The 27,874-nt window shown below is 44.1% G+C and overlaps 1 protein-coding gene across 1 annotated transcript in view; it reads left to right on the forward strand.

The window, feature by feature from the left end:
- Positions 1–5,155: 5,155 nt before the first annotated feature.
- The window catches only part of TMEM182 (transmembrane protein 182), a 67,035-nt gene continuing 44,316 nt past the window's right edge, over positions 5,156–27,874 (forward strand). Inside the window, exons 1-2 of the mRNA XM_073550652.1 lie at positions 5,156–5,388; positions 5,488–5,590. Coding sequence (XP_073406753.1) covers positions 5,254–5,388; positions 5,488–5,590 — 238 coding nt within the window. The 5' untranslated portion in view covers positions 5,156–5,253. The remainder of the gene's footprint in view (positions 5,389–5,487; positions 5,591–27,874) is intronic.

Consider the following 27,874-nt stretch of genomic DNA (forward strand, 5'->3'; position numbering starts at 1 on the left):
AAAATAAACCCAATTCTTCTCTTGCTGTTGATTTGTTCATTCTGCTTCCCAAAGTTCGCAGTAAGGCTCAACGCATATTTATCCTGCGTTCTACACCGGGGATTCCATGTAAAGCTCTGAAATACATGATTCAGACGGAACCCCTGGTGGAAGATTCCCAATAATGAGGCAGATTGAGGTCCTGTGGACCTGTGATCCAGCGGTGTCTTTCTTTTTACAGTTGTGGCCAAAAGTATTGACACCCCTGCAATTCTGTCAGATAATACTCAGTTTCTTCCTGAAAATGATTGCAAACACAAATTCTTTGGTATTATTATCTTCATTTAATTTGTCTTAAATGAAAAAACACAAAAGAGAATGAAGCAAAAAGCAAAACATTGATCATTTCACACAAAACTCCAAAAATGGGCCAGACAAAAGTATTGGCACCCTCAGCCTAATACTTGGTTGCACAACCTTTAGCCAAAATAACTGCGACCAACCGCTTCCGGTAACCATCAATGAGTTTCTTACAATGCTCTGCTGGAATTTTAGACCATTCTTCTTTGGCAAACTGCTCCAGGTCCCTGATATTTGAAGGGTGCCTTCTCCAAACTGCCATTTTTAGATCTCTCCACAGGTGTTCTATGGGATTCAGGTCTGGACTCATTGCTGGCCACCTTAGAAGTCTCCAGTGCTTTCTCTCAAACGATTTTCTAGTGCTTTTTGAAGTGTGTTTTGGGTCATTGTCCAGCTGGAAGACCCATGACCTCTGAGGGAGACCCAGCTTTCTCACACTGGGCCCTAAATTATGCTGCAAAATTTGTTGGTAGTCTTCAGACTTCATAATGCCATGCACACGGTCAAGCAGTCCAGTGCCAGAAGCAGCAAAGCAGCCCCAAAACATCAGGGAACCTCCGCCATGTTTGACTGTAGGGACCGTGTTCTTTTCTTTGAATGCCTCTTTTTTTCTCCTGTAAACTCTATGTTGATGCCTTTTCCCAAAAAACTCTACTTTTGTCTCATCTGACCAGAGAACATTCTTCCAAAACATTTTAGGCTTTTTCAGGTAAGTTTTGGCAAACTCCAGCCTGGCTTTTTTATGTCTCAGGGTAAGAAGTGGGGTCTTCCTGGGTCTCCTACCATACAGTCCCTTTTCATTCAGACGCCGACGGATAGTACGGGTTGACACTGTTGTACCCTCGGACTGCAGGCAGCTTGAACTTGTTTGGATGTTAGTCGAGGTTCTTTATTCAACATCCGCACAGTCTTGCGTTGAAATCTCTTGTCAATTTTTCTTTTCCGTCCACATCTAGGGAGGTTAGCCACAGTGCCATGGGCTTTAAACTTCTTGATGACACTGCGTACGGTAGACACAGGAACATTCTGGTCTTTGGAGATGGACTTGTAGCCTTGAGATTGCTCATGCTTCCTCACAATTTGGTTTCTCTCAGACAGTTCTTTGGTCTTCTTTCTTCTCTCCATGCTCAATGTGGTACACACAAGGACACAGGACAGAGGTTGAGTCAACTTTAATCCATGTCAACTGGCTGCAAGTGTGATTTAGTTATTGCCAACACCTGTTAGGTGCCACAGGTAAGTTACAGGTGCTGTTAATTACACAAATTTGAGAAGCATCACACGATTTTTCAAACAGTGCCAATACTTTTGTCCACCCTCTTTTTTATGTTTGGTGTGGAATTATATCCAATTTGGCTTTAGGACAATTCTTTTTGTGTTTTTTCATTTAAGACAAATGAAATGAAGATAATAATACCAAAGAATTTGTGTTTGCAATCATTTTCAGGAAGAAACTGAGTATTATCTGACAGAATTGCAGGGGTGTCAATACTTTTGGCCACAACTGTATAAGGAGTGCATTAAATGCCGTCAGTTACAGCTTCAACTAAATCCACAAAAAAAGCAAGTCCCCACTGAGGTCCGTCATCTGTTAACAGCAATATAGGGGGCTTCCACGTTACTGGTAGCGCAAAGGCTCAGGAAAAGTGAAATGGTCCTCACTAACCAAAAGAAACTCATCAAATTCTGTCCTCCCCAAATCCAAATGGCCCTCTCCCTTCTGAGCCGCAGTTAGTGTCCACATGTTTGACATTTCTGTAGCGATTTTTTTTTCACACACACAATTGGTCCCTGTAAACAAACAGTCATCTGAATAGCCCTGTTGAGTTATATTTGTGATGCTCAGGTACATATGTGGCGCCCCTGAGGCTCAGTCGCCACAGAGGTACTGCACCTTCTCCTAAGGTGTGGTGCCCCACCATCCAGTTAAGGTGGGAACTCCTGACCACGCTCCAACACTCACATCCCACACAACAGGGTAGTTCAGCAAAGCCACATTGCGGCTCTTGCTTAGAGTGTAGCAGAGCACCTTTGGTGGCTCCCTGCTTGGAACACGAAACGTGCTGGGAGGTGGAATACATTTTAGTTAGAATACATAAAAGAGTGGGAAGATTTAGGATTTAGGTCAGTCAGTCACTCAGAGAGGGGTGAGGAAAGAAGGTCCCTGAGAGAGGGATGGAGGAAGGAGTGCTGCAGCAGACCTGAGTGACCCGGGTCTGCTGGCACGGGAAAAGAAAGAAGGAGAAAGACATTGAACTGAAGCCTGAGCTTCCATAGGAAAGAAAGACAAGTAAGGAACGTAGGAGAGTAAGAGAACACAGAGGATGTGGGTTAGAGGAAGAACCCTGCCTAGAAGTTCTAAACGCAAGGCCACGGCCCGGTCCCCGAGGTTGTATGGACTCTAATGGTTCTGCAGCAGACACCGGTGGAGTAGTGGGCTGTAAATGCACTACTCCCATCTAAGACTTGGGGGCACAACAGCAACACGGATAGAGAGCCGGGACTCAGGAGTAAGGAGTCCCCGAAGCAGGCTACAGCTGTCTGCCATACAAGTAGAGTTCTTGGGAACATCTGTTAGGAGGAACTCCAGTGTATCTCAGTACTAGGAGATCTTCACACTAAAAGGCGCTATTAGAGGAGATGTTCAGAAAGGCACATGTTGGCGGAGCGTTGGAAGGGAGCATTCCATCTTGTCTGGAGGTTGGCGGAGTCCCTGACCTGGAGGACATGGCACGGAGGCCGGCACCTGTGTGTACTACAGACTGTGAGTAAAGCTTTGGAACTACAAGCCCTGGTGTCCTCCATTGATTCTTGCGCCAACACACTCAGCACCGCTACATCTGGGTACCAGCTTCTACACCGCCTGCGCCTCTCTTCCCCTACATCTACCCTGCCCTGGGGCTACAGCTCCACCTGTGGGGAGCTTCACCATCTTGGCTGCAACCCATCATTTGCCCCAGAGGATCTGCAAGCAGCGTCGGCCCAACATCTCACTTGCCGAACAACACAGGTGGCGTCACAAACTATTCCATCTAACTACATTCCACCATACACAATTTCCCCATTACTTGGGTGCCCAGGGCCACGGTCCGGGTCACTGCTGCTGTGACATATCCCACTGATACCGGCCCAGCATCGAGTACCCCACGGCCCTGGGAGGGCGACCCACAGACAACATCCGAGAGTGGACCCTCTGGATCGTGGATCTGGAGCCCCCGGACCGAGAGTGCCAGGTGATGACCGACCCCTATACAGGGATCGTTAGGGGCAGGACCACAGGGGTCGGAACCGCAACAGCCGGAACCAAGAGGGACGGCTCGAAGGACAAGCAAGGCTACAGGCGGGACCGGGATGCTGAACAGAGATTAGGGTACCTAAGCAGGGGGTACAAGGGAAGGAAGGACAAAGGGAACCAGGCAGCAAATACCCGCAGGGGGCAGCAGGAGAGGGACACAGAAGGCGAGGGAAGGAAGACGTGGAAGCCCCAAGGGTTAATATAGCAATGGATGAGCAGCGGACTGGAGCCCTAGGAAAGGAAGGAGAAGCACAGGGGCACGTACACCAGAGGATAGACAGGGGAGACAGCGGGGAATGCACGGAGAGGACGAGGCGGAGGCAAACAGGGAGGACAGCAGCAGAACCAGTGACAGAGACGAAGCAGGCAGGAACAGAGGAAAACACGAGACAAGAGAACTATAGCTGAACTATTGACGGCCAGAACAGTGCAGGGAGGAAATACCACACAATCACCAGGCGTCTTCCCCTTATGGAAGACGCCTGAAATACCTCATGCCAGGAAGTGGGTCACCAAGCCCTGCCCCTCAGCGACGCCCACCGCGAGGTAAAGAGAGCGGTCGGGCGCACGCCCGCGGCCTAAGGGAGACGCCCGGGACCACAGCAGAGGGGGAGACAGGACGGGAGAGCGCGCGGGTGGAGGAGCGCAGGTAAGAGGAGGCTGCGGCGGGTGCCGCTGCTGATGGGACTGCGACGGGCACGACCGCCGATGCCACAATATTAATCTGAGTGCTGTTAGTTTTTATCACAGGGTCTCAGTCCTGCTCAGTCCTTATTCACATTTACATTATTTGACATATGGTAAGGTTTTAATACTAGAGGTTAGTACCGAATAGGGTCACGTTGATGCGGTGAGATGGCTTTTATGTTTTTTTTTAATCAAAATTATGTTAACAAAGTATGCTACAGTATGTTATTTTCATGCACTAATGCTATTTATTTATTTACTGCAGGGTATTTGCTCATTTCATTTTTATCTTAGGATTTGCCTGTTTAGTGGCCTGTGGGCACATTTTCCTACACGTTGCATGCATGCCAACTTATATTCCAGTTTAGCTCTTTAGGTTTTAGTTTTTTTTCACAGACTGAAAATATGATTATATGAATGGAGCCCTAGGGTGTGTAAAGGCATGGTGAATTGACAGGTGGAATAGTAACACCTAGTTGCCAATTTATTCATAGATTTCTAGGAGGCATAGTAGAGGAAATCACAATCTGTATTGTACCATATTGGAAACAGGTTGCTAGTTTGTTAAATTGCGACAAATTAAACAGTGAAGTGTACAATCTGATCAATCTGATCTCTTTTTTAAGCTTCCCACAAGGAATGAATATTGTTGGATGACCTGTATTTTACCAGTGGATGAAGTGAAACTAGCCTGTGTGCTGTCCATTGACTCTGAAAAAAGGTCAGTTATTTTTGACTGGACACTCCCTAGTCATAGCTACATAGCAGAGCTGCTTGATCAAAATCCCAAAATAGCAGCCCTTACCCATATTTCACTGTACTAGTTAGCTGCCTGCAAACTGATAGAGGACATACTGCGTAACAAACAGAGGAGAAAAATCTCATCTAGAAGGGATTGTTTGCGATTTAAAACCTTGATATCCACATAAAGCATGAAGCTCAGCATTGGGATCTTTTTCGGTGGCCTTTTTGGTGCTTTGGGAATTTTAGTCCTTTTGGTGGCGTTTGGATCAGACTATTGGCTACTTGCCAAGGAGGTTGAAAAATGTTCAAAAAACCAAGAAGGGGTTTGTGTTATTCCTACTGTCAGTGTTCTGTCGTAATTTGTTTTGCTGTAGTATAAGCATTATATATTTTATTATGTATTTTTTTTCTGTCATCTGTAGGTTGTCGACCCAGTTTTACTTCATCATGAAGGCTTCTTTTGGAGATGCTGGTTTCATGGGGATGTAGGAACTGATAATAACACCATGACTGCTTTTTGGATCAGTAAGATACATATTTGATATACTGTTTGACTTATTGGCTATCATTCATACTATTTGAATGTATACAGAAATGACAAGTCAACCCTAAAATCCTAAACGATGGTTTACCTTCCTGCTAACAATTTTATTTTTGTGTGTATGCAGATTGTTTAGATCTAAACATATCACAGGTTTTTGGCTTACAGCATCTAAGTAATAATAGTAAAGCAAAATTTTAACAGAGTATCCTTCGCAAAAATCACCTAATATGTCACCCTGTTTTTAATTATTATAGTATTGGTGTGTTATGTAAAAATCACTCAAAATTAATGAATTAATTAATCCCTTCACGCTGAAGCCTGTTTAGATCTTCCTGACCAGGCCAAATTTTCCAATTCTGACCAGTGTCACTTTTTGTGGTAATAACTCTGGAATGCTTCAACGCATCCCAGTGATTCTGAGAGTGAATTTTTGCAACACAATGTACTTTATGGTAGTGGTAAATTTAAGTCAATTTTTTTGCATTTATCTGTCAAAATATCGCAAATTTGGCAAATATTTAGAAAATTTTTCAATTTTCAAACTTTAAATTTTTATGCCCATAAGCCAGAGAGTTACCATATATTACAAAAAATATTTAATAAATAACATTTCCCACATGTCTACTTTATATCAGCATTAGTGATGAATGAGTGTGCTGTTTTTTAGGCAATCCCCACATGTATTCAGGCTGTCTAGCAGCTTCAAATCATGCAGCTGCGGAGACACAAACATAATCTACGAGCATGCCCAAGACACTCGGAGGAAAACCGAGCATGCTCGGAAAACTCGAGTAACAAGCACACTCACTCATCACTAATCAGCATCATTTTTGAAACATATTTTTTTTGTTAGGAAATTAGAAGGGTTAAAAATTTACCAGCAACTTCTCACTTTTCCAACAAAATTTATAAAACCAATTTTTTAGGGACCACATCAAGTTTGAAGTGACTTTTAATTGTGACAGAAAATACTCCAAACAGATACCAGTTTAAAAACTGCATCCTTCATAGTTCTCAAAACCACATTCAAAAAGTTTATTACCCCTTTAGGTACTTCTGAAGAATTACAGCAATGTAAAAGGAAAAAATGAAAATTTTAATTTTTCTCACAAAAATGTTGCTTTAGCTCATATGTGGTGGAAAATTACTATTTGGGTGCATAGTAACAATTGGAATGGAAGGAGCACCATTATGACTTTTGGAGAGCAAAATTGTCTGGTACAGATAGTGGATCATGTCGTGTCTGCAGAGCCCCTGATGTGCCTTAACAGTGGAAACCTGCACAAGTGACCCTGTTTTGGAAACTACACTCCTCAAGGAATTTATCTAGATGTGTGCTGAGCACTTTGAACCTACAGGCTCTTCACAGAATTTTAGTAAGTTGAGTCGTGAAAATGAAATTTAAGATTTTTCCCCAAAAAAGTTTTAGCTCTAAGTTTTAAATATTCTTAAGGGTAACAAAAGAAAATGGGCAACCCAATTTGTTGTGCAGTTTCTCCTTAGTACACCAATACGCCATATGTGATGAAAAACTACTGTTTGGGTACACAGCAGGGTTCGGTAGGGAAGTATCATCATTTGGCTTTTGTAGTGCAAAATTGGCTGGCATAGGTAGTGGATGCTATGTTGTGTCTGGAGAGCCCCTGATGTGCCTAAACAGTAGAACTTACCTAGAGGTGTGGTGAGCACGTTAAACCCACTGATGCTTCATAGAGTTTTATAATATTCAGCTGCGAAAATAAAAAAGTGAAATTTTTCCCACAAAAATGTTGCTTTAGCCCCAAATTTTCATTTTCACAAGGGTGAACAGGAGAAAACAAATGTTAAAATTTGTTGCATAATTTTCCTGTGTACCCCAATACCCCATATGTGGTGAAAAACTTCTTTTGAGGCACAGTACAAAGCTCAGAAGGGAAGGAGGCGCGCTATGTTATGGTGCAGATTTTGCTGTTATGGTTTGCACATGCAATGTTAGATTGGCAGGGCCCCTGAAGAGATAGAACAGCAGAACCCTCCCATAAGTGACCCCATTTTTCAAGCTACACCCCTCAAAGAATGCATTTAAGGGTGTAGTGATCATATTGATACTACAGGTGTGTCAAGGAATCTTATGTGATTGGGTGGTGAAAAAAAATAATTACATTATTACCACAAAAAAATTGTTTTAGCCCCAGATTTTACATTTTCACACGGGGAAATTGAAAAAAATGGCACCAAAATTTATCACACAATTACTGCTGAACGTGGCAATATCCCAAATGTACATGTACAGTGCTGTTTAGCCACATGGCGAGACTCAGGAGGGAAAGAGTGCTATTTGACTCTCAGAGAACAAATTATCCAGAATAGTTTGGGGACTCCATATACAGATCCCCTAAAGTTCCATAACAGCAGAATCAACAATCAAGTGACCTAATTTTGGAAATTACAGTCCTCTAGGAATTTATCTACAGGTGTAGTAATGATTTTGACTACATGGTTGTTTTCCAGAAACAAACAGCATTAGATGTAAAAATATTTTAAAATAATAATAATGTTACTGAGTGAAATTGCAATTTTGCCATCGTAGTGCCCTATACATTTTAGAGCCCAGTACGTTGTAGTGCCCATACATTGTAGTGCTCAGTATGTTGTAGTGGATGTACCTTATAGTGCTTGTACATTGTGACCAGCTTGTGCTACTGAAGACACACACCCCGTAAATTAAGCGGGCTTCCATTGGTACAGTAGTGACAAACATTTGGATGCTACTGTAAATGTGACTTAGGCACACTGGGGCTCGATAGGGGAACATTTGGATTTAGGAGCTCAGAATTCGCTGGATTTCTTGTTGGGGAAGCCATTTAGCTTTTTCAGAGCCTTTGCGTTACCAGTATTGTTTAAGCCCTTATATATATCCATTAATCTGAGTGGGACTTGCTTTTTTTGTGAATTGAGTTGAACCTTTTTGCATAACATTTTGGTTCACATTTATCATGTGCTCTACACTGAGCACTAACAATGGGATTTCCATCTAAATCTCCAAATAACGGGATCCAGATGAAACTCCCAATGGATTCAATCACTATAATCAGGAAGCAGCATTACTCTGGGCTCCATCTGGCCTCTGTTCAGCAGTGTACTTCTTTTCAGAGGTGCACAAAACTGTGGCTGACTGTGCTTTTATGCACACTTAAAAACACAGACAACACCAGATCATAGGCCAGACGGTGTCCACATTGACCTGCATCTGCCTCATCTACCTAGAAAATCTTCTGTCTGGGGTTCTGCATGATTCACGTATTTCGGCTATTTACACAGATACCCCGCTATTGTTTAAGCCCTTATATATATCCGTTAATCTGAGTGGGACTTGCTTTTTTTGTGAATTGAGTTGAACCTTTTTGCATAACATTTTGGTTCACATTTATCATGTGCTCTACACTGAGCACTAACAATGGGATTTCCATCTAAATCTCCAAATGACGGGATCCGGATGAAACTCCCAATGGATTCAATCACTATAATCAGGAAGCAGCATTACTCTGGGCTCTCACCTGCCCTGTGGTCATGGCAAGTCGGGTAATGGTTGTGGGGTTGATGTTATCTTGGTGTTGCCAGGTGACATCAAGCCCAGGGTTTGAGCTTGATGTAATATTGTAAATAAAAAACACCCAAAGTAAAGTCCTGTATTTGAAATAAAAATCAACACCGTTTTATAAATTTGTTTAAAAATAACAAACAAAGTTACACTCACCTTATGACGATTCCATTGAAGCCCTTGTCACCTGTAAGAAACAGTAAATAATAAACAACAAAAATGCTCACCTTAAGTCCATTCAATTGAAGTCCCTGCCCCCTCTAAAGAAGAAAAATAATAAACAACTATATCCCTCACGGAGGGGAGCTTCAGTGTCTAGCAGTGACATCATAGAGTTCACCGCTGGTCATTGAAGCTGTATTCCCACATTTCACTGTGAGCAGCCCAATGAACTGTGGTGATCTCAATGAGATCACCGCGAAAATTATCAAGTTGCTCACAGTGATCTCGTTGAGGTCACCGCAGTTCATCATCCCAGCTCACAGTGAAGAGTGTGAACGCAGCTTCAATGACTGACGGTCACAGCTGCTTGCTCATGCTGTCATCTGACAGTATGGGAGTCGCAGGTGTTTCTCATGCCGTCATGCAGATGACAGTGAGGGGAAACACTCAATGTTCCAGGTGCTGAACCTGAACAGTAACAAGGACTTCCTGGAGAAGTCCGTGTTTGAGGTCTGTGCTCAAACACTAGGTGTTTGGTACGGACCCCAAACTTTACTGTTCTGGTTCTCCCATCTCTAATCATAAATTGTTCCAAGCCTTCTCCATACTTTCTTTTTACCATCATTCTGGTACAGGTTGATCTTAATTTCATTTGTCCAAAGAATACTTTTTTGGAACTAGGCTGGCTTCTTTAGATTTTTTTTGTCAAAGTCTAATCTGGCCTTTCTATTTTTAAGACTAACTCTCTATATTTGTTCTCATGAAGACTTCTGCTTATGGCAGACTAAGACTCTGAAACACCTACTTCATGGAGAGTGTTCTTTACTTGGATGGATGTTTTGAAGTGTTGTCTTCTGTGGCCATCCTTGCTTTTTTGAGTTCCCAAGCGCATCAGTGCCCTCTTTTTTATAGAATGTACAAAACTGCTGATTTTGTCACTCCTAACATTTCTGCTATCTCTCTGATGGATTTCTTCTTTTTTCAGCCTAGTGATTTTCTGTTTCTCTTCCATTGAGAGTTCCTTTGACTGCATGTTGTGGATTCACAACAACAGTTTTCAAATGCAAATGCCACAACTGGAATCAGTGCCATACCTTTTGCCTGCTTAATTGATGATAGATAAGTAAAAAGCCCATGCAACCCATTAAAGAACTTTTAAGATAATTGTCCAATTACCTTTGGTCCCTTGAAAAAGAGGCTGCTACATATTAGAGCTGTAATTCCTAAACCTTTACTTCAATTCAAATGTGAATACCATTCAATTAAAGCTTATATTGATTCTGTAACTGTAAGTTGGATATATTTTGATAAGCAGCTAAAAATTGCCAAAACGTGTCATTGAGCACTTACAACACAATTTCCATGGAAATCTCTGAAATATGTGATTCAAATGGAACCCCAGTGGAAGATTCCCTATAATGAGGCAGATGGAGAGACTGTGAACTCTGTCTCGCCTGTGATACAGCAGTTTCAATCTTTTTAAGCTTGTACAAAAGTGCAATCAGTCACAGGACAGTGGGGTTTCATCTGAATTACGTCATTTGGAGATTTAGATGGAAATCCTGATATACAGAGTTGAGCAAAAGTGTAACAATGTTTTGAACGTTTGATTTTCAAGCTCCATATCTCACCATCCACTACAGCTTCGAACGTGTGACTACCATAATTTTATAAATGGAAAATATGCTTCAGGTGAAACTTTATTTGTAGTGGTTGGTGAAGCGACAGATGATGGCCTTGGTCACATAGTCGCTAGAAAAAAATAGAGATATACACAATAAGAAAAAAGAAGTATATGCAATAAGACAAAAATGGAACATACAGTATATGCATTCAATATTTACAATATATATTCAAAGCCATAAAAAAGCATGTCCCAGGCGTTAATGATGAGAACATTGTATAGCTGCCAAAGGATACGTATCACATTCATAGAGAAGCATCTTTTGGAGGAAGAGGAGATAGAAGAAGAGGATGTTAGGATGATATACTCTGATACAATGAGATATGAGTTTAGTCCAATCAGATAACCGTTTATGAGTTTGCCTACCCTTTATAATGAAGCATCATAGGAGAAAAGACAGATTATGACCCTGTAATATGGTATATCAAGTGGTAAAATATATCCTGTAAGGGATAATGTGCAAAATATTAGACAAGTTGAGATTGTATGACAGTCTCTATGTACATTTGAGATAAAAATATTATTCACAATGTGATTATGGATTATGTAGATCACAATGTAGGAGGGATATAACTAATGAGTATTTTTGATCACCAATTAAGAGGTATGTGAGTAAAGGTTTCATCAAATGCATAAAAACAATAAGTGTGCTGCATATTCATCAAAGCTATGTACTTAAAATTAATATGGTAAAATCTATTTGTGGTTAGACAAGCAAATAGCATATATTGTCAAGATTGAGATTATATAATGAATACCAAGATATATGCGTCAATCATATGTAGAGGGATGCACCCTGAGAATTGATTTCTAGGTTGGTACTGAAATAAACATTGGGGTGAGATATGAGTATATACAAAATAGAGACCGTTAATGGTAAAAAAAAAAAAAGAATTTTTTTTTTTGTATATACTTCTTTTTTCCTTATTGTGTATATCTCTATTTTTTTCTAGCGACTATGTGATCAAGGCCATCATCTGGCCGAAACGTCATTTGATTGTCGCTTCACCAACCACTACAAATAAATTTTCACCTGAAGCATATTGTCTATTTGTACGTGTGCAGTGATTTTATGGATTACTATTGATGGGACCATTGGCTCCTTTCACTTGCACCGTCATTCCAATTTGTTGTTGAGTGCTAGCCATCCAATTCTTGTATACCATAATTTTATACACAATCATCTTGGCTATCTCATATCTAAATTTGACTTACAAGTATTTTGCATATGACTAGTTATGCAGATTCATGTCATGTGACTGCATTGTTACTGTTTTGCTTGAGGTGGTGGAAATTGTGGTTAAAGGTGCTTTCCACACCTCTAGATAAGTTACATGAGGGGTGTAGTTTTCAAAGTGTGGTCACTTGTGAGGGTTTTCCACTGTTTTGGCACATCAGGGGCTCTAGGACATTGCATGTGCTTCAAGCGGTGCTTCTTCCCTTCCGAGTTCTGCCATGTCCTGAAACAGTAGTTTTCCAGCATGTATTGGGTATCGGCATGCTCAAGAGAAACTGGACAACAAATTTTACATTTTCTCCTGTTACCCTTGTGTAAATGCAAAGTTTGGGGCTAAGTCAACATTTTTGTGGGAAAAGGTAAAATTTTTCTTTTTTCCTTCCACGTTGCCTTAATTCCTGTGGAGCACCTGTAGGGTTAATATACTTACTGAATGTGGTTTTGAACAGTTTGAGGGGTGCAGTTTTTAAATTGGTGTAACTTTTGGGCATTTTATGTCCTATAGGCCCCCCTCAAAGTCACTTCAAATGTGATGTGATCCATACAAAAATTGGTTTTGTAAATTCTATTGGAAAATTGAGAAATTGCTGATAAACTTTTAACCCTTCTAACATCCTAGCAAATAAATATTATGCTTAAAAATGAATGCTTATGTAATTTAGACACGCGGTTAATGTTATTATTTATTAACTATGTTGTGTGATATTACCATCTAGCTTAAGTGCATAAAAATTAAAAATTTGAAAAGAAATTTTCAAAATTTTAGCCAAAATTCAAATATTTTCACAAATCAACACAAAAAGTATCGACCTAAATTTACCACTAACATGAAGTACAATGTGTCATGAAAAAACAGGCTCATAATCACTGGGATACTTTGAAGCATTCCAGAGTTATTGCCATATAAAGTAACAGTGGTCAGAATTGTAAAATTTGGTCTGGTTAGGAAGGTGAAAACAGCAAAAATAAAACTTGGCACTCAACTTATTTACGAGATCCAGAAGTAATTTTTAATGCCATATATCAGCATAATGCATAAATGCTGCCTTCTTCTCTGGACCAAAGTGTCGCACCCCAGGAGTCCGGTTGTCACAGTGGCATTGCCTCCCTCACAGGGGGTGATGTCATGCCTGGAAGCAAGGAGGGTTTCTCTAGCCAGATAACACCAGCATACAACACCTTTCCTGACTCCAGACCAGAAGGGGGAGCTCAAAACCTGGTTTCAGTAAAGCTTCCATATTAGTCCTGGGCTGGAAGTGGGGTTAGTCAGTCTGGAAGAGTCTGTACAAGGGACAGGAGCTGTGTTCCAAGAGCAGATTGAAGAGGGAGGAAAGTGGAAGTTTAGGAAAGCCTGGGGATTGGAGCTGTTATCAAGCTCACCCCAGGGAAGAGCGCTTGACACCGGACGCTGGAGTCCGTTGCCTCAAGGGTACAACAGTCCCAGCAGTCAAATCCGGAGGGCAGCAGACTGCAGGCTTCCTGGTCCCATCACACACCTGAAGGCACAGCAGCATACCAGAGCTGGAGCCACCACTAGTGACACCTCTAAAAGGCTCAAGCTGCCTGCCATACAGGCAAGGACTAAAGAACAGTAAGGAACAGAGAACTGAGCATAGCTTCAGGCAGCAAGGACCTCAGAGAACAGTGCAGTAAGGAGGCCTCCAACACCATCTGGCTTAGGGGATCCCAAATTGCTTCCAGGCTGCCTGGATCTCCATTACCATCTGTAATCAGTGCTCTGGACTGCACCACAAACCGTGAGTAAAAGTGTGAAGACTGCACCCTGCAGTGTCCTCAGAGTTATTTACTGCACCATCCCCTCTGCACTACAACCATCACTCTGCACTACAACTATCACCACTATCTTTATCACCATAAGTGCCCTGGAACTTAGCTCTACCTGTGGAGAGCTGTACCAACTCTGCTGCATCACCATCAGCCCCAGCGGTCTCTTTAAGCAGCATCTGCTATCCCTTGCCGAATACCACAGGTGGGGTCACAAACTATATCTTATAAACTTTATTCCCCTTTTATCATCATTTTCATTGGATGCCCAGGGCCACGGACCGGGTCACTGCTGCCGGGACATATCCCCTTAAGAACAGGCCCGGTACCGAGTATCCCCATGGCCCTGGCGGGTGCTCCAAAAGCTAATATAAAATGGACTCAAGTAAAATGGAACACTCTTCTGTGGTCAAATTATTCAAAATATGAAATTGATGTAGTGCCCTGCGAACTTAAGAGAAGGACCATCAGAATCTTTGAATCTTTTGTTTCCTATTACTGTGTACTGTGTGCTTGTTCAGAGCTTTGTATGGAGAGATTGGGAAGGCAAAGATGGTAAAAAATCATTTCTTTCTCTGATTTGTTTAGCTGTGTCTGTTAGCAGGCTTCTAGCTCCCTCAGGAAGCATGATGTCGTGCAGCTGCTTATGTATGCAGTGAAGTTTTAAAATGTCACTACCTAATAGAATCTTTGGAATAAATTCTTGGACTTTTAGGTGCGCTGCCAGACAGATTTCATATCCAAACCAGGTTAATGAATTAACCCTTTATTCCCTACGCGTTTCGAAGTATAACACTTCTTCCTCAGGGGATGACTACCTAATAGAAAACAAACTGCCCCGATGTTTAAAATCTATTAGTAGTCCAGAAATCATTAAAAAAAATCAAGGGCCTCAGTCTAGAGCCTCTCACCTAGCCAAATCGGTTCTCATACTTTGCACTGACGAGGGGCAATACCCAAAAACAGCGTGTCTGCAAACTGAGATTCTGATTTGGCTTTTGTCCTAAGTCACATTTTAAGACTTGTTAAAAGGAACTTGTCAGTGGCACTATAGAGTTCAAGTTCTCTTCCTCTTTGACGATGCAATTTGCATATGAAATTTCCCAGCAGAGCAATGCACAGAAAATAATCCTTCTTAGGCTGGTTTCACACTTGCGTTTTTTTTCGCGGTATTTTAGCGCTAAATAGCGCATGCGTTTTTTTTCCTATACTTTGCATGGGATGCGCTTATGTGCGCATACACATGCGTTTGTACGCGTTTTTCCGCGCATGCGTTTTTTTGCGGTATGCGCTCGGACGCACAAAATGCATCCTGTTGCATTTTTTGGGCGTCCGACTTGCCTCAAAAAAACGCATGCGCGCGCAATGCGTTTTTTTACAGCAAGACACCCATTATAAGTCTATGGGTGCGCATATGTGCGCATTGGCATGCTTATGTATGCGTTTTTTTGCGCATGCGTTTTTCTTTTTACCATTAGTTGGACAATGGAATTTAGGGGTTTGGGTTAAAGTTAGGGTTAGTTAAGGGGGTTTAGGGTCAGGGTTAGGGTTAGGGTCAGGGTTAGGGTTAGGGTCAGGGTTAGGGTTAGTTAGGGTTTAGGGTTTGGGTTAGGGTTAAGTATGGTTTGGTTAAGGGTTAGGGTCAGGGTTAGGGTTAGGGTCAGGGTTAGGGTTAGGGTTAGGGTCAGGGTCAGGGTTAGGGTTAGGGTCAGGGTCAGGGTTAGGGTCAGGGTTAGGGTTAGGGCAGGGTTAGGGTTAGGGTCAGGGTTAGGGTCAGGGTTAGGGTTAGGGTTAGGGTCAGGGTTAGGCTTAGGGTCAGGGTTAGGGTTAGGGTCAGGGTTAGGGTTAGGGTCAGGGTTAGGGTTAGTAAAGTCATGGTTTGGGTTAGTGTGAGGGGCCACCTAATGTTTGGAAAAAACGCAAACGCGGTAAAAACGCACTAAAAACGCATACAAACGCATAAAAGCGCTGCGTTTTTTTCATGCATGCTCATAAAAATGCTTGAAAAAAACGCAGCAGTTGTATGCTTTTCTATGCGTTTTTTCAATGCGTTTTTTTGCGGGAAAACCGCGCTGCAAAAAAAAGCAAGTGTGAAATTAGCCTCAACTTGGCATGCCAGAGCCGGTATTTTACTTTCCACAAAGAGAAATGTTACCCTTTAGACCCTTAGAACAAGAATTGAAATGCCCGAAATGCCAGTTTTTTTTTTCTGTTTTTGTAATGACTTTATATAATATGAGTTTCACTTTTTTTCACTTTTCTTTTCAAATATATTTATTGAGATTTTATGAAATATAGGGAAGACAGGGGTAACAAGAAAAAGGGAAAAGGAAAGAAATAAAAAATAGAGAACTCCACACTAAAATTAGAGTATATAAACTTCAATCCAGACTCCAGGTATGTAACAAAATAATCTAACAACATTACATATATATAGAATTCCAAACCGCCCATTTTAGATGATATTTATGCAAAACGTTATTAGTGAACGCAAGTCATTCCTCTATCTGACTATGTGAGCGTAGAGTATCAAGAATGACTGAGAATGAAGGTGCTTCTGGCTTTTTCCACCACAAAGCAATCAAATTCTTAACCACTGTAAATACATGTATCAGTACATATCTGATGGAGGCATCCACCCCTTCCATATTCAAGGATAAGATCACCATCTGGGGAGAAACATCAATGGTATTTGACGATAATAAATTGACATGTTTTTTAGTATCTGTCCATACATTTTTCAACTTAGGGCAACTCCAAAAGAGGTGAAATAAGTTCCCAGGAAAAGTACAACCCCTCCAGCATAGGGAGGAGATTTCACTACTTATATGAGCTAGTCTCGTAGGTGTGTAGTACCATCGGACCAATACTTTATAGTAAGTCTCCTGCAGTGCCATAAATACAATGGCTCTATACACTCACTGGCCACTTTATTAGGTACACCATGCTAGTAAGGGGTTGGACCCCCTTTTGCCTTCAGAACTGCCTCAATTCTTCGTGGCAGAGATTCAACAAGGTGCTGGAAGCATTCCTCAGAGACTTTGGACCATATTGACATGATGGCATCACACAGTTGGCGCAGATTTGTCGGCTGCACATCCCTGATGCGAATCTCCCGTTCCACCACATCCCAAAGATGCTCTATTGGATTGAGATCTGGTGACTGAGGAGGCCATTTGAGTACAGTAAACTCATTGTCATGTTCAAGAAACCAATCTGAGATGATTCGAGCTTTATGACATGGCGCATTATCCTGCTGAAAGTAGCCATCAGATGTTGGGTACATTGTGGTCATAAAGGGATGGACATGGTCAGCAACAATACTCAGGTAGGCTGTGGCGTTGCAACGATGCTCAATTGGTACCAAGGGGCCCAAAGAGTGCCCAGAAAAAATTCCCCACACCATGACACCACCACCACCAGCCTGAACCGTTGATACAAGGCAGGATGGATCCATGCTTTCATGTTGTTTACGCCAAATTCTGACCCTACCATCCGAATGTCGCAGCAGAAATCGAGACTCATCAGACCAGGCAACGTTTTTCCAATCTTCTACTGTCCAATTTCGATGAGCTTGTGCAAATTGTAGCCTCAGTTTCCTGTTCTTAGCTGAGAGGAGTGGTACCCAGTGTGGTCTTCTGCTGCTGTAGCCCATCTGCCTCAAAGTTCGACGCACTGTGCGTTCAGAGATGCTCTTCTGCCTACCTTGGTTGTAACGGGTGGCAATTTGAGTCACTGTTGCCTTTCTATCAGCTCGAACCAGTCTGCCCATTCTCCTCTGACCTCTGGCATCAACATGGCATTTCCGGCCACAGAACTGCCGCTCACTGGATTTTTTTTCTTTTTCGGACCATTCTCTGTAAACCCTAGAGATGGTTGTGCGTGAAAATCCCAGTAGATCAGCAGTTTCTGAAATTCTCAGACCAGCCCTTCTGGCACCAACAATCATGCCACGTTCAAAGGCACTCAAATCACCTTTCTTCCCCATACTGATGCTCGGTTTGAACTGCAGGAGATTGTCTTGACCATGTCTACATGCCTAAATGCACTGAGTTGCCGCCATGTGATTGGCTGATTAGAAATTAAGTCTTAACACACAGTTGGACAGGTGTACCTAATAAAGTGGCCAGTGAGTGTATGTATGGTCTATGGTGTACTCCCATTGCTCTCGGTTAAAAACTTTACTCAAATCTGCCTCCCACCTTTCCATATAAATATGCTTTGTGAAGGTAACATCTCCATTGAGTCGACAGTATATATTTTTAAGAGTCCAACCAAATTTAGAATTACTATTGTTAACTAATGAAGCCACAACATCTAGGTTCAGGGATCTTCTACATATTAGTTGCAGAAGATTGTCTCTTAATATCTGATACGAAATGAACTCCCCAGTTGGTATATGAAATTTCTCCTTGATCTCGGAAAAGGAAGATACCCGACCACCGTCCCAAACATCTCCTACTTTCGTGACGTTTGAGTCGAACCAGACACTAGGTATAGGCGACTGAAATATTATAGCAAAGAGTTTAAGAGGAAATTTTTTTAAAGAAGTTATTCTATTTTCCTTCCTTTTTAATTTAGAAAATTTCAACCAGGCATACAATATGGCGTGCAAAATCGGATTAGAGTGACGTCTAATCATAAGCTCTAGAATATGACTAAAAAATACGCTTTCCACAAGAAGGTATATCATGTGGAAAAAAAGGGAAAATAAGAGAAAATATTGATTGTTAAAAAATGATTCTTTATTAAATATTATTAAAAAGAGAACTTAAAAAGACAGGGCAAAAGGCCCCTGGAAGAAGCTACATAGCGAAATGGCGCTCGTTGGGCGGGGGGAGACTCCTGCGGCATTCCCTCAGCTGTTACCGGTGGACGCTGCACCGAATCCAGCCCATTCTTCTAACTCAGGTACTAACAACCAGTCCCAGGTTTATACCAGACACTTTATTTCTATTATACTCTGTGCAGCTCCCTGGCACATTTTACTCATTATCCCTTTAGCACACTCAGGACACTAATAGTCACATGGGCAATGTGCAATACTGTTTCCTTTGCAGATACTCAGCAGTAACAAACAATGGCTTTTGTCTACTGAGGCATGTTGAACCCTGCAGTGATTAATTTGCATATCAACACCTCTTTATATTTACATCTAATTTACATCTACTTTTTCCACAGCCACATGGGCAAAGTGCAATATTGCCTTTTTTGCAAAACCTAGTAGTAACAAGCAATGTGTTCATTGTCATCAACTATGGTGCTGTTATGAGCGGTGGAACGCACTAAATAAAATTAAAATAAAGTGCGTTCACCGCTCGGGGTCCACCGTGCGGTAGATGACAAAACCGCTGCTGAAAGAGGCAGGGCACTCAGGCGGAGATGTGCACAGTACTTTAGCTGCAGTCAGTGCACCAAAGCAGACTCTGTTATATGCACAGAGCTTCTAACAAAACATAAATACCGCTGAATCTGTTTAGGGTCACAGACTTCAGCGATGTGGACACGGTATTAAAGGTCACAGAAATAGCCTTACACACCAGGACTATCCCCTCTAGACCTATCGTAAAACTTAAGGTACCAGGTGTCGCAACTGTGAACACCCAGGAGGCTGCAACCGCAGCGTGGCGTGAACAGAGCCACAAGCAAGGCGCTGCAAGAACGCTGGCGCAATGCAGGACGCTTAGCTGCTGCAAAAGGTATGGCTGGAGCGTGCTGGCGCTAGCGCTGCTACTGGCGGCTGCCCAATCACTCACTCATATTATCAGAGGGAAGGGGTTTCATAATAAGTCATCCACCAGTCCAAGCATCCATCACCATACACACAGCAGCAGTATGAAAAATACTAGCGCATGGCGGAATGGCCATGCGCACTTTTTATAGCGTACGGGACCTGCCGGAAATCTCCAGAGCCCTGAGCATAACCAATGGAATCAGGAGCAGGACCTGAGCACCTGACTCCTGAAGTCCAATGGGAGCTCATCCCATAAGCATGCTCAGAAGAAGGGACGAAGGACTTAGCCTCTGGAGACAAATGTGAGGATCTGTGTTCCTGCATAGGTATTGTAGACACCAGATTCCTAACAGGTACACTGACTCTGGCAGGAATTATTATTACCTTTGCATGCAAGAACCATTTTTGTATTTATATTTAAATCTACAGGGTTATTATTGTGTGTGTATTATTATTTTTTTACATCATTGTATACTATTTTGCTGCAGCCTATCCCCCTTTTTTTTGGAGGCCTTTTGCCCTGTCTTTTTAAGTTCTCTTTTTAATAAGATTTAATAAAGAATCATTTTTTAACAATGAATATTTTCTCTTATTTTCACTTTTTTTTCCACATGATATACCTTCTTGTGGAATATGTTGAGCTCAGTATTGAAGTGACTTTGCCTTTCTAAAAAAGGACTATGAGATTTATTAAAAAATACGCTTTGTAAAGGTCTATAATTTCTACTTGCTAATTCAAGATCCATCCATGTTGGCTGCTCTCCTGACTTAAACCATTGCTGGCTATTCTTAGCCAAGGTTGCCTGGTAATAGGCCCCAATATTAGGTAGCGCCAGACCTCCATGTTTCTTACTTCTAAAAAGAATAGTATGCGCTACTCTTGATTTTTTATTGCCCCAGATAAATAATTTAATTAATTCTTGCAGCTTATTTATGAGTTTTAAAGTAATTTTCAGAGTGATAGAGTGGAAAATATAAAGTATCTTGGGTAATATGATAGATTTTACCACCAATATTCGTAACGTCAATACCTAGATATGTTAAGGTTTGTGTTTCTAACTGAAAGTTAGTCATAGCCAATACTGCTTTAATTTCATCTTGCGGAACATTGAATGGCATTACTTTAGATTTTCCCTTATTAATTTTAAAACAGATCGTCCACAAAGAGGCTTAATTTATGGGTCTGACTTTTGGTATTGTATCCAGATATTGAGGGAATTGACCTAATTGTTTCTGCCAACGGCTCTATTGCCATTGCAAATAATAAGGGAGAAAGAGGGCACCCTTGTCTAGTTCCATTCGCTTTATTAAAGGACTTGGATAAATGGTTATTTACATAGATTTTGGCATTTGGATTAGAATATAGGGAGAATATTTTAGAAACAAAGTGGTCATCAAAGCCAAATTTAAACAAGACATTTTGAAGGTACAGCCAATTAACTCTGTCAAATGCCTTTTCGGCGGCTAAGGCTAAAAATAGGGAGGGAACAATAGATTTCTTGATCAAGTTGAGTAAATTAATAACTCTTCTCGTGCCATCTGCTGCTTGTCTACCACCAAATTTGATCATATTAGGTAAAACATTCTTAAGCCGTTCTGCTAAGATTTTGGAAAGTATTTTAATATCTTCATTAATTAGGGAGATGAGCCTAAAATCCTTCACATTCACTAGTTCTGCTTTCTCTTTTGGTATTAGAATTATGGTGGCCTCCAACATGTTCTTTGGAAAGGAACCAGTAATTGCCACTTGATCGTAAAGAACCTTTAAATGGGGAGTAAGGGTTTTGGAAAATAGTTGGTAGTACTCATTGGCGAATCCATCTGGCCCTGGTGATTTTAATGATTTAAGTTTTAGAATAGTCTTGTCAATTTCCTCTATGGTAATGGGTTTATTCAATATATCTAGATCTGATTTATCTATTCGAGGAAGATTTAGGCCAGCTAAAAAAGAATTTATAGCAGTTTGGTTAGGGGATTGATTCACAGGGTCCTGATCCAAGTTATATAACTTTTGAAAAAATTTGCAAAGACATCCGCAATGTTTTGCAGATGCGTCTGCAAATGTCCTGATGTGTTTCGAATCGTATTTATTCTTCTGGTAATCCTGTCCCTTTGCAATTTTCTCATCATGTAACGTGTGAGTTTACTTGTGGAGGTGTAGGGTTGAGCAGGTTCGCAGGATGCAGTGACGAGACACTAGACGAATGGCGGTTTGCGAAATAACTTTTATCTAACTGTAGCCACTGGGCTTGGCTGAACCAACATAAAATTAAGGACAAAAACAAACAGTCCACGCAGGGACTCAACAATCTTAACAAAACTATAATGCCACTTAGCCTTCCAGGGACTGCTGGTTTCGTGAGCGTGTCCGCGCAGAGGTCGCTGAGGCGGCTGTCCTGAAGTCTCGCTACTCCAGGAAGGAATGGGGCTCAACAGGCCCTGAAGAAAGCGATGTGGGTGGGGCGCTACAGGCCCTGAAGAAAGCAATGCCGTTGGGGCGCAACAGGCCCTGAAGAAAGCGATGCCGGTGGGGTGCAACAGGCCCTGAAGAAAGCGATGCCGCTGGGGCGCAACAGGCCCTGAAGAAAGTGATGCCGTTGGGGCGCAACAGGCCCTGAAGAAAGCGATGAAGATGGCGCGCGGTGATGACGCAGTTCCCCAGATGACCTGTAGCTGTCCTTTATCAAGGAGTCTCTCCCAAAGCCGGGGTAGCGGGCCTTTTATCTCGCCTGGCACGAGGTGGCGTATCTTCAGGCCGGTGACGGCCGGGTCGGCGTGATGGGGGAAGGCTGGGGGGAAGTGTCCAGGCCTCTGCGACCTGGTTACGGGTACTCACGGCCACAACCTGAGGTAAAGTTCCTCTCTCACCAAGGCGAGGGGCAGCAGGGAAGATTCTCTCAGAACGGTGGCGGGGAGCAGTCCCTGGGAACAGTCTCTCACGTCTCTCTTGTTGGTAAATCAGCAGCTTTCTCCTCACAGTCTCCTCTCGGTGCCCCTGCAAGTCACCCTGCATCCTGCCTTCACTCTCACTCTCTCCCAACTGCCACTGCAGCGCGCCCACTGCTCCTTTTTCCTTAGCCCCGCCCCCTGTTGCCCTGACAACTTCAGCCGCATGTCTCCCTGTGTAATCCTCCTGATGTGGTTTCTTCAATAACCCTGATGGCGGTCCCCTTGGTTCCGGCCCAATCACTATATGGGGGTCCTCCTCCCCACATTCCTCCACCCTGTAAGCTCGCCAGTCCTCGGGCGAGGGAGTTAGTCTATTGAGATTGGTCTGTAAAGGTGTCAATATTCGTTGCCATACGAACTGGTCTTGTTCATACTGTTCGGGGGGTTTGCTGGCTGTTGACCGCTCGGAGCGTCTAAGTTCGACTGGGGTGGAATCTTCTGGGGTGGTGGATGTCGGTGGGCTGCACGATACAGGTGGGTTAATTGTGTCAACTGGCTCATTATTGGGTGGAGGGCCCTTGGGGACTGGAGGGAAATCCTCATCATCCGAGTCCCAGCATATGGACTCCGGTTCAGATGTCGACGGGACGGGTTCCAGTTGTTTCGGGTCAGTGGAAATACACGGGCGTAACATATTACGATGCACAATGCGAGTGGGCAGTGTTTCATCCTGCTCGGGCCGTATTTCGTAAACAGGTCTTTCTGGATGATACGGCATAGTACCCGATAAGGACTCTCTTCCCAACTTGACTCCAGTTTATTCTGGGGGGCGTTGATCTAGTACAAGCACACGGTCCCCGCTTTGGAGATGAGAAGGGGAGGTTGTATTCTTCCCTGGGTGTTCCCAGTCTTGAAGTTTGGTATGTACAATTCGATGAAGAGTTTGTAGCCTGTGGCGATGATTTCAGACCCAAGACGACACCCCGGTCCAGGGCCGAGCTCTTCGGGGTCCAACTCTACCTCCGTGATCCCTTTACCCTCTCGTCCGAACAGCAGGAAATAAGGAGTATAGCCCGTAACTCGATGTACCCGATTATTATAAACCCATACTAATTCAGAAACATATTCAGGCCAACGAGCTTTCTTTTCACTCTCCAGAGTGCGTAGCATTTGAATCAATGTCCGATTAAATCGCTCACAAGCCCCATTCCCTTGCAGGTGATATGGTGTGGTCCGGGATTTATCAATCCCATAAAGATGATGTAGTTCCTCCATAACTTTCCCCAAAAAACATGCTCCCTGGTCGGAATGTATACGTTGAGGACAGCCGTACACTTGTATAAAGTTTCTGCAAATTGCGGAGGCGGCCGACTCCGCGGTCTGGTCTCGAGTAGGGGTGACCACAGCGAACTTGGTGAAATGATCCACGATGACGAGGCAATGTTCGTATCCCTGGAATGCGGGACCAATGTCCAGGTAATCCACCGTCAGGAGCTCAAGGGGTGCTGAAGTCACAATCGTCTGTGTTGCGGCTCTCTGAGCAGGCAGTTTGGCCAATTCACATAAGCGGCAGGTACGGCAAACTTCGTCCACAACAGCCGACAAGCGTGGGTGATAAACTTTCTGTTGTAACCATTGCACAGTCTTTTTGACTCCAAAGTGGGCCCCTTTATCGTGAGCCTCTCGAGTCCGTTCGTGTAGTTGAGCTCCGGGCGTAACCACCTGCCAAACAGTCATTGAGGTTGTTTGCAAAGTGATTTTACAGTACAGTAGTCCCTTTCGGATAATCAGTCTCTCCCATTGTCGCAGCATCAGCGACAGGTCTTGGGTCAAAGTTTGTCGTTGAGTATCAGTGGGTAATTGACCAGCGGCGACCCATGTCCGGAGAAGTCCAACCTCTTCATCTTCTTGTTGCTGTTGTATCCACTTATCCCGAGATTGTTCTAGGATGCCCCTGTGGGTCTCTGGAGAAGATACTTTTGAATCAACATTGGTGAGCACGGCAGCGGTAAGAGCGAACGGTATTTCCTCTCCTTCTAATTCTTCGTCTCGATTCTGTCTGGAAGTTGTATGTCGAATCCTGGAGAGGGCATCTGCATGAACATTCTCGGCCTCTCTTTTGTAAATAATCTTGTAATTGTACTTCGCCATTCGGGCCACCCATCGCTGCTCCAAAGCCCCCAACTTGGCGTTTTCCAAATGAGCCAGTGGGTTGTTGTCAGTTCGCACTACCACCTCGGAGCCCGCTAGGTACTCTGCAAATCTCTCCGTCATAGCCCACACCACTGCGAGGAGCTCGAGCTTAAAAGAGCTGTAATTGTCAGGGTTACGCTCGGAGTCATGGAGTGAACGGCTTCCATATGCGATCACCCTCTCCCAGCCATCCTGAACCTGTGACAACACAGCCCCCAGCCCGTGAAGACTCCCGTCAGTGTGCAGGATGAACGGCTGAGAGAAATCCGCATAAGCCAACACTGGGGCATCCGAGAGTGCAGCCTTGAGATCTCGGAAGGCCTCTTCCTGAGGGTGTTGCCACTGGATTTTTCGCCCATTGGCCCCAGCGGGAGCCCCCTTCAGCAGGTCATGCAGGGCTCAAGCTCGACATGCAAAATTCTTTATGAAATGACGGTAATATCCAGCTAACCCCAGAAAAGCCCGCACGTCTTTCACCGTCTCGGGGGTAGGCCATTCCTGGATAGCAGCAATCTTCTCCCGGGATGGCCTCACACCCTCTGCCGAAACGACATGACCCAGATACTCAATCTGAGAGCGAAATAGGTGGCGTTTCTGAGGCTTCACCTTCAACCCGTACTTTTGCAGCCGGCTGAGTACCTGTCCCAACCGCTTCAGGTGGTCCTCGAAGGAGGCGGCATAGACAGTGATGTCATCCAGGTAGATCAACATGGCCTCAAAATTGAGATCCCCTAGACATCGCTCCATCAATCGCTGAAAGGTCCCGGGGGCGTTGGCCAGCCCGAATGGCATTCGATTAAACTCAAACAGTCCCGTGGGCATTATGAACGCCGTCTTAGCTCTGTCCTCTTCTGACATGGGCACCTGCCAGTACCCACTGGTCAAGTCCAGGGTCGAAAAATGTGTTGCCTTGCCCAATGCAGAGATTCTTCTATGCGGGGCAATGGGTATGAGTCTTTAATAGTGCAAGCATTCAATTTACGATAATCCACACAGAATCGTAGTGTACCATCTTTCTTCCGGACCAACACGATGGGGGCCGCCCAGGGGCTTTGACTTTCCCGTATCACCCCTTTTTGCAGCATTTGAGCCAGCAAAGTTTTCACCTCTTGATAGAGTTGTGGCGGAATCTGTCGATATCGTTCTCGGATAGGAGCCGCTCCTGCTGAGGGGATCTCATGAGTGATGGCGGTGGTACACCCAAAGTCGTCCTCATGGCTAGCAAATACTTCATGGTACTGTCCCAGCAATGCTTTTACTTGTGAAAGTTGGGCTGCAGTTAGTCCAGAAAGCTCGGCCCGCATCTGCTCCAAAATATTTCGTCCCTTCTCTTGTGTCGAGACTTCGTGGGCCTGTAAGGTTCGTATTGTTACCTCCCAAGGATCCTCGGGGTGTACTCGTAATTGCACCGCAGGAGCGGGCAGCACTTCTTCTAAAGGCTTTACTAGTTTGGCCAGTACAGTCCGTGCTTTCAGAATGGTATCTCGGTCTTCAAGGTTAACGCAGCGTACCAGGACGGTTACTTTTTGCACCGTAGCGAGGGAACGGGCCACCAGTATGCCAGGAGGTAAGTGCTCTGAGTGACACGGCTCCACCTGCACCTCCACGCCCTCCAAAGGTATCGGGGCCCGAATTGGCAGGGCCACCACTGTCTGTCCAGGAGGCAGCACAAGCAGGGGTGCCGCTGACGCGATGACCTTGCCCAGAGCCTCACCCTCCTGGCAGTCCCGATGCACCCGCGCACCTCGTACCAACTGCTGGAATACCTGTCCCTGAGCTGTGCGAGAACCCCACTGCTTCAGTGTCCTTTGTGTGGGATCATTAAGCAACAGGTTACCAAACTGTTTTAAAAAATTCATGCCTAGGGTAACGGGGTGTCGTTGATCAGCTTCTCCTTGAGTCAGCACCACCCCTCTGCGGCCAAGGGGTTTACCGCACAACGTCACCTGCACCCACTCAACCCCGGCAACCGGGACCGGGAGTTGGTTGGCGGCTACTAGTCTAATCATGGGCCCCACTGAGGCTTTGCTGCCTCCGGAAAGTTTTGTTTACGCTGCGGGCATAGTGGTTACTTGTGACCCCGTGTCCACCAGACACCGGACGGCCCGGCCCTCTACTTCTGCCCAAACTACCGGACACTTTGCTACCAAATCTTTGGGACTTCCACCACCCCTAGTTGTGGTTTTCGGCTCTGAGCGGCGTCCCCCCAGCCCGGAGCCCTTTAGTTTAATGGCCGCCGGGGTGTGTATCTCCCATGCCGCGGACACTCTCAGGCGAAGTGGCCTGGTTCTCCACACTCATAACACCGGGCCGGTATAGATTGACCACCCGCGGAGAGTGTGACCCCCAGGGACCGGGATTAACACTAGGTCGTCCAGTCTCAGGTTCGGTTCTGCTCTTTACTTCAGCCAACTCGCTCTTAATATTTTTCAATTCTCGCTTCATCTCCTCCACCCACTGAGGTTCCTCAACAGTGTTCAAGGGGGCCTCCACACCTCGGACCTTCCCCACAGGGACCGCCATCCCCTGCTCTTGCTCCCGAACCCATGCCTGACTTCCCACTTCTGAAAAGTCTATTTGGGGATTCATTCTGATCTGTTCCCGTAATGCCTGCTTTATCAGTGGATCTCGCAGTCCAGTCACCAGTAGGTCACGTAGGGTAATGTCAACAGGTCCTACCCCTACCCCGTCTTTTCTTTCAATAGCCGTATGCAATTCTTGGAGTACATTCATATACTGAGCAATTGTCTCCCCCTCTGCCTGCATCTGACTAAACAGACGGGTCCTTAACTCTCCCACATTAGTGGGATCCCCGTGGGTCTGTTCCACTATCTGTAACACCTTTCCAAAAGTGTTGCGGTGCCCCGGAGGTTTCAACATCACTAACATCCGCACCACCCCGTCTAGGGCCATGAGTGCCACTTCAGCTTCCAAGTCAGGGGTCATTGGGTGCATCCGAAAGAGCCCCCCCGCATTTGCTCTGTCCAGCTCCATAGCATAG

This window comes from Dendrobates tinctorius, unplaced genomic scaffold (assembly GCF_039654945.1).
Source record: "Dendrobates tinctorius isolate UK_male_01 unplaced genomic scaffold, ASM3965494v1 ptg000166l, whole genome shotgun sequence".
NCBI lineage: Eukaryota > Metazoa > Chordata > Amphibia > Anura > Dendrobatidae > Dendrobates > Dendrobates tinctorius.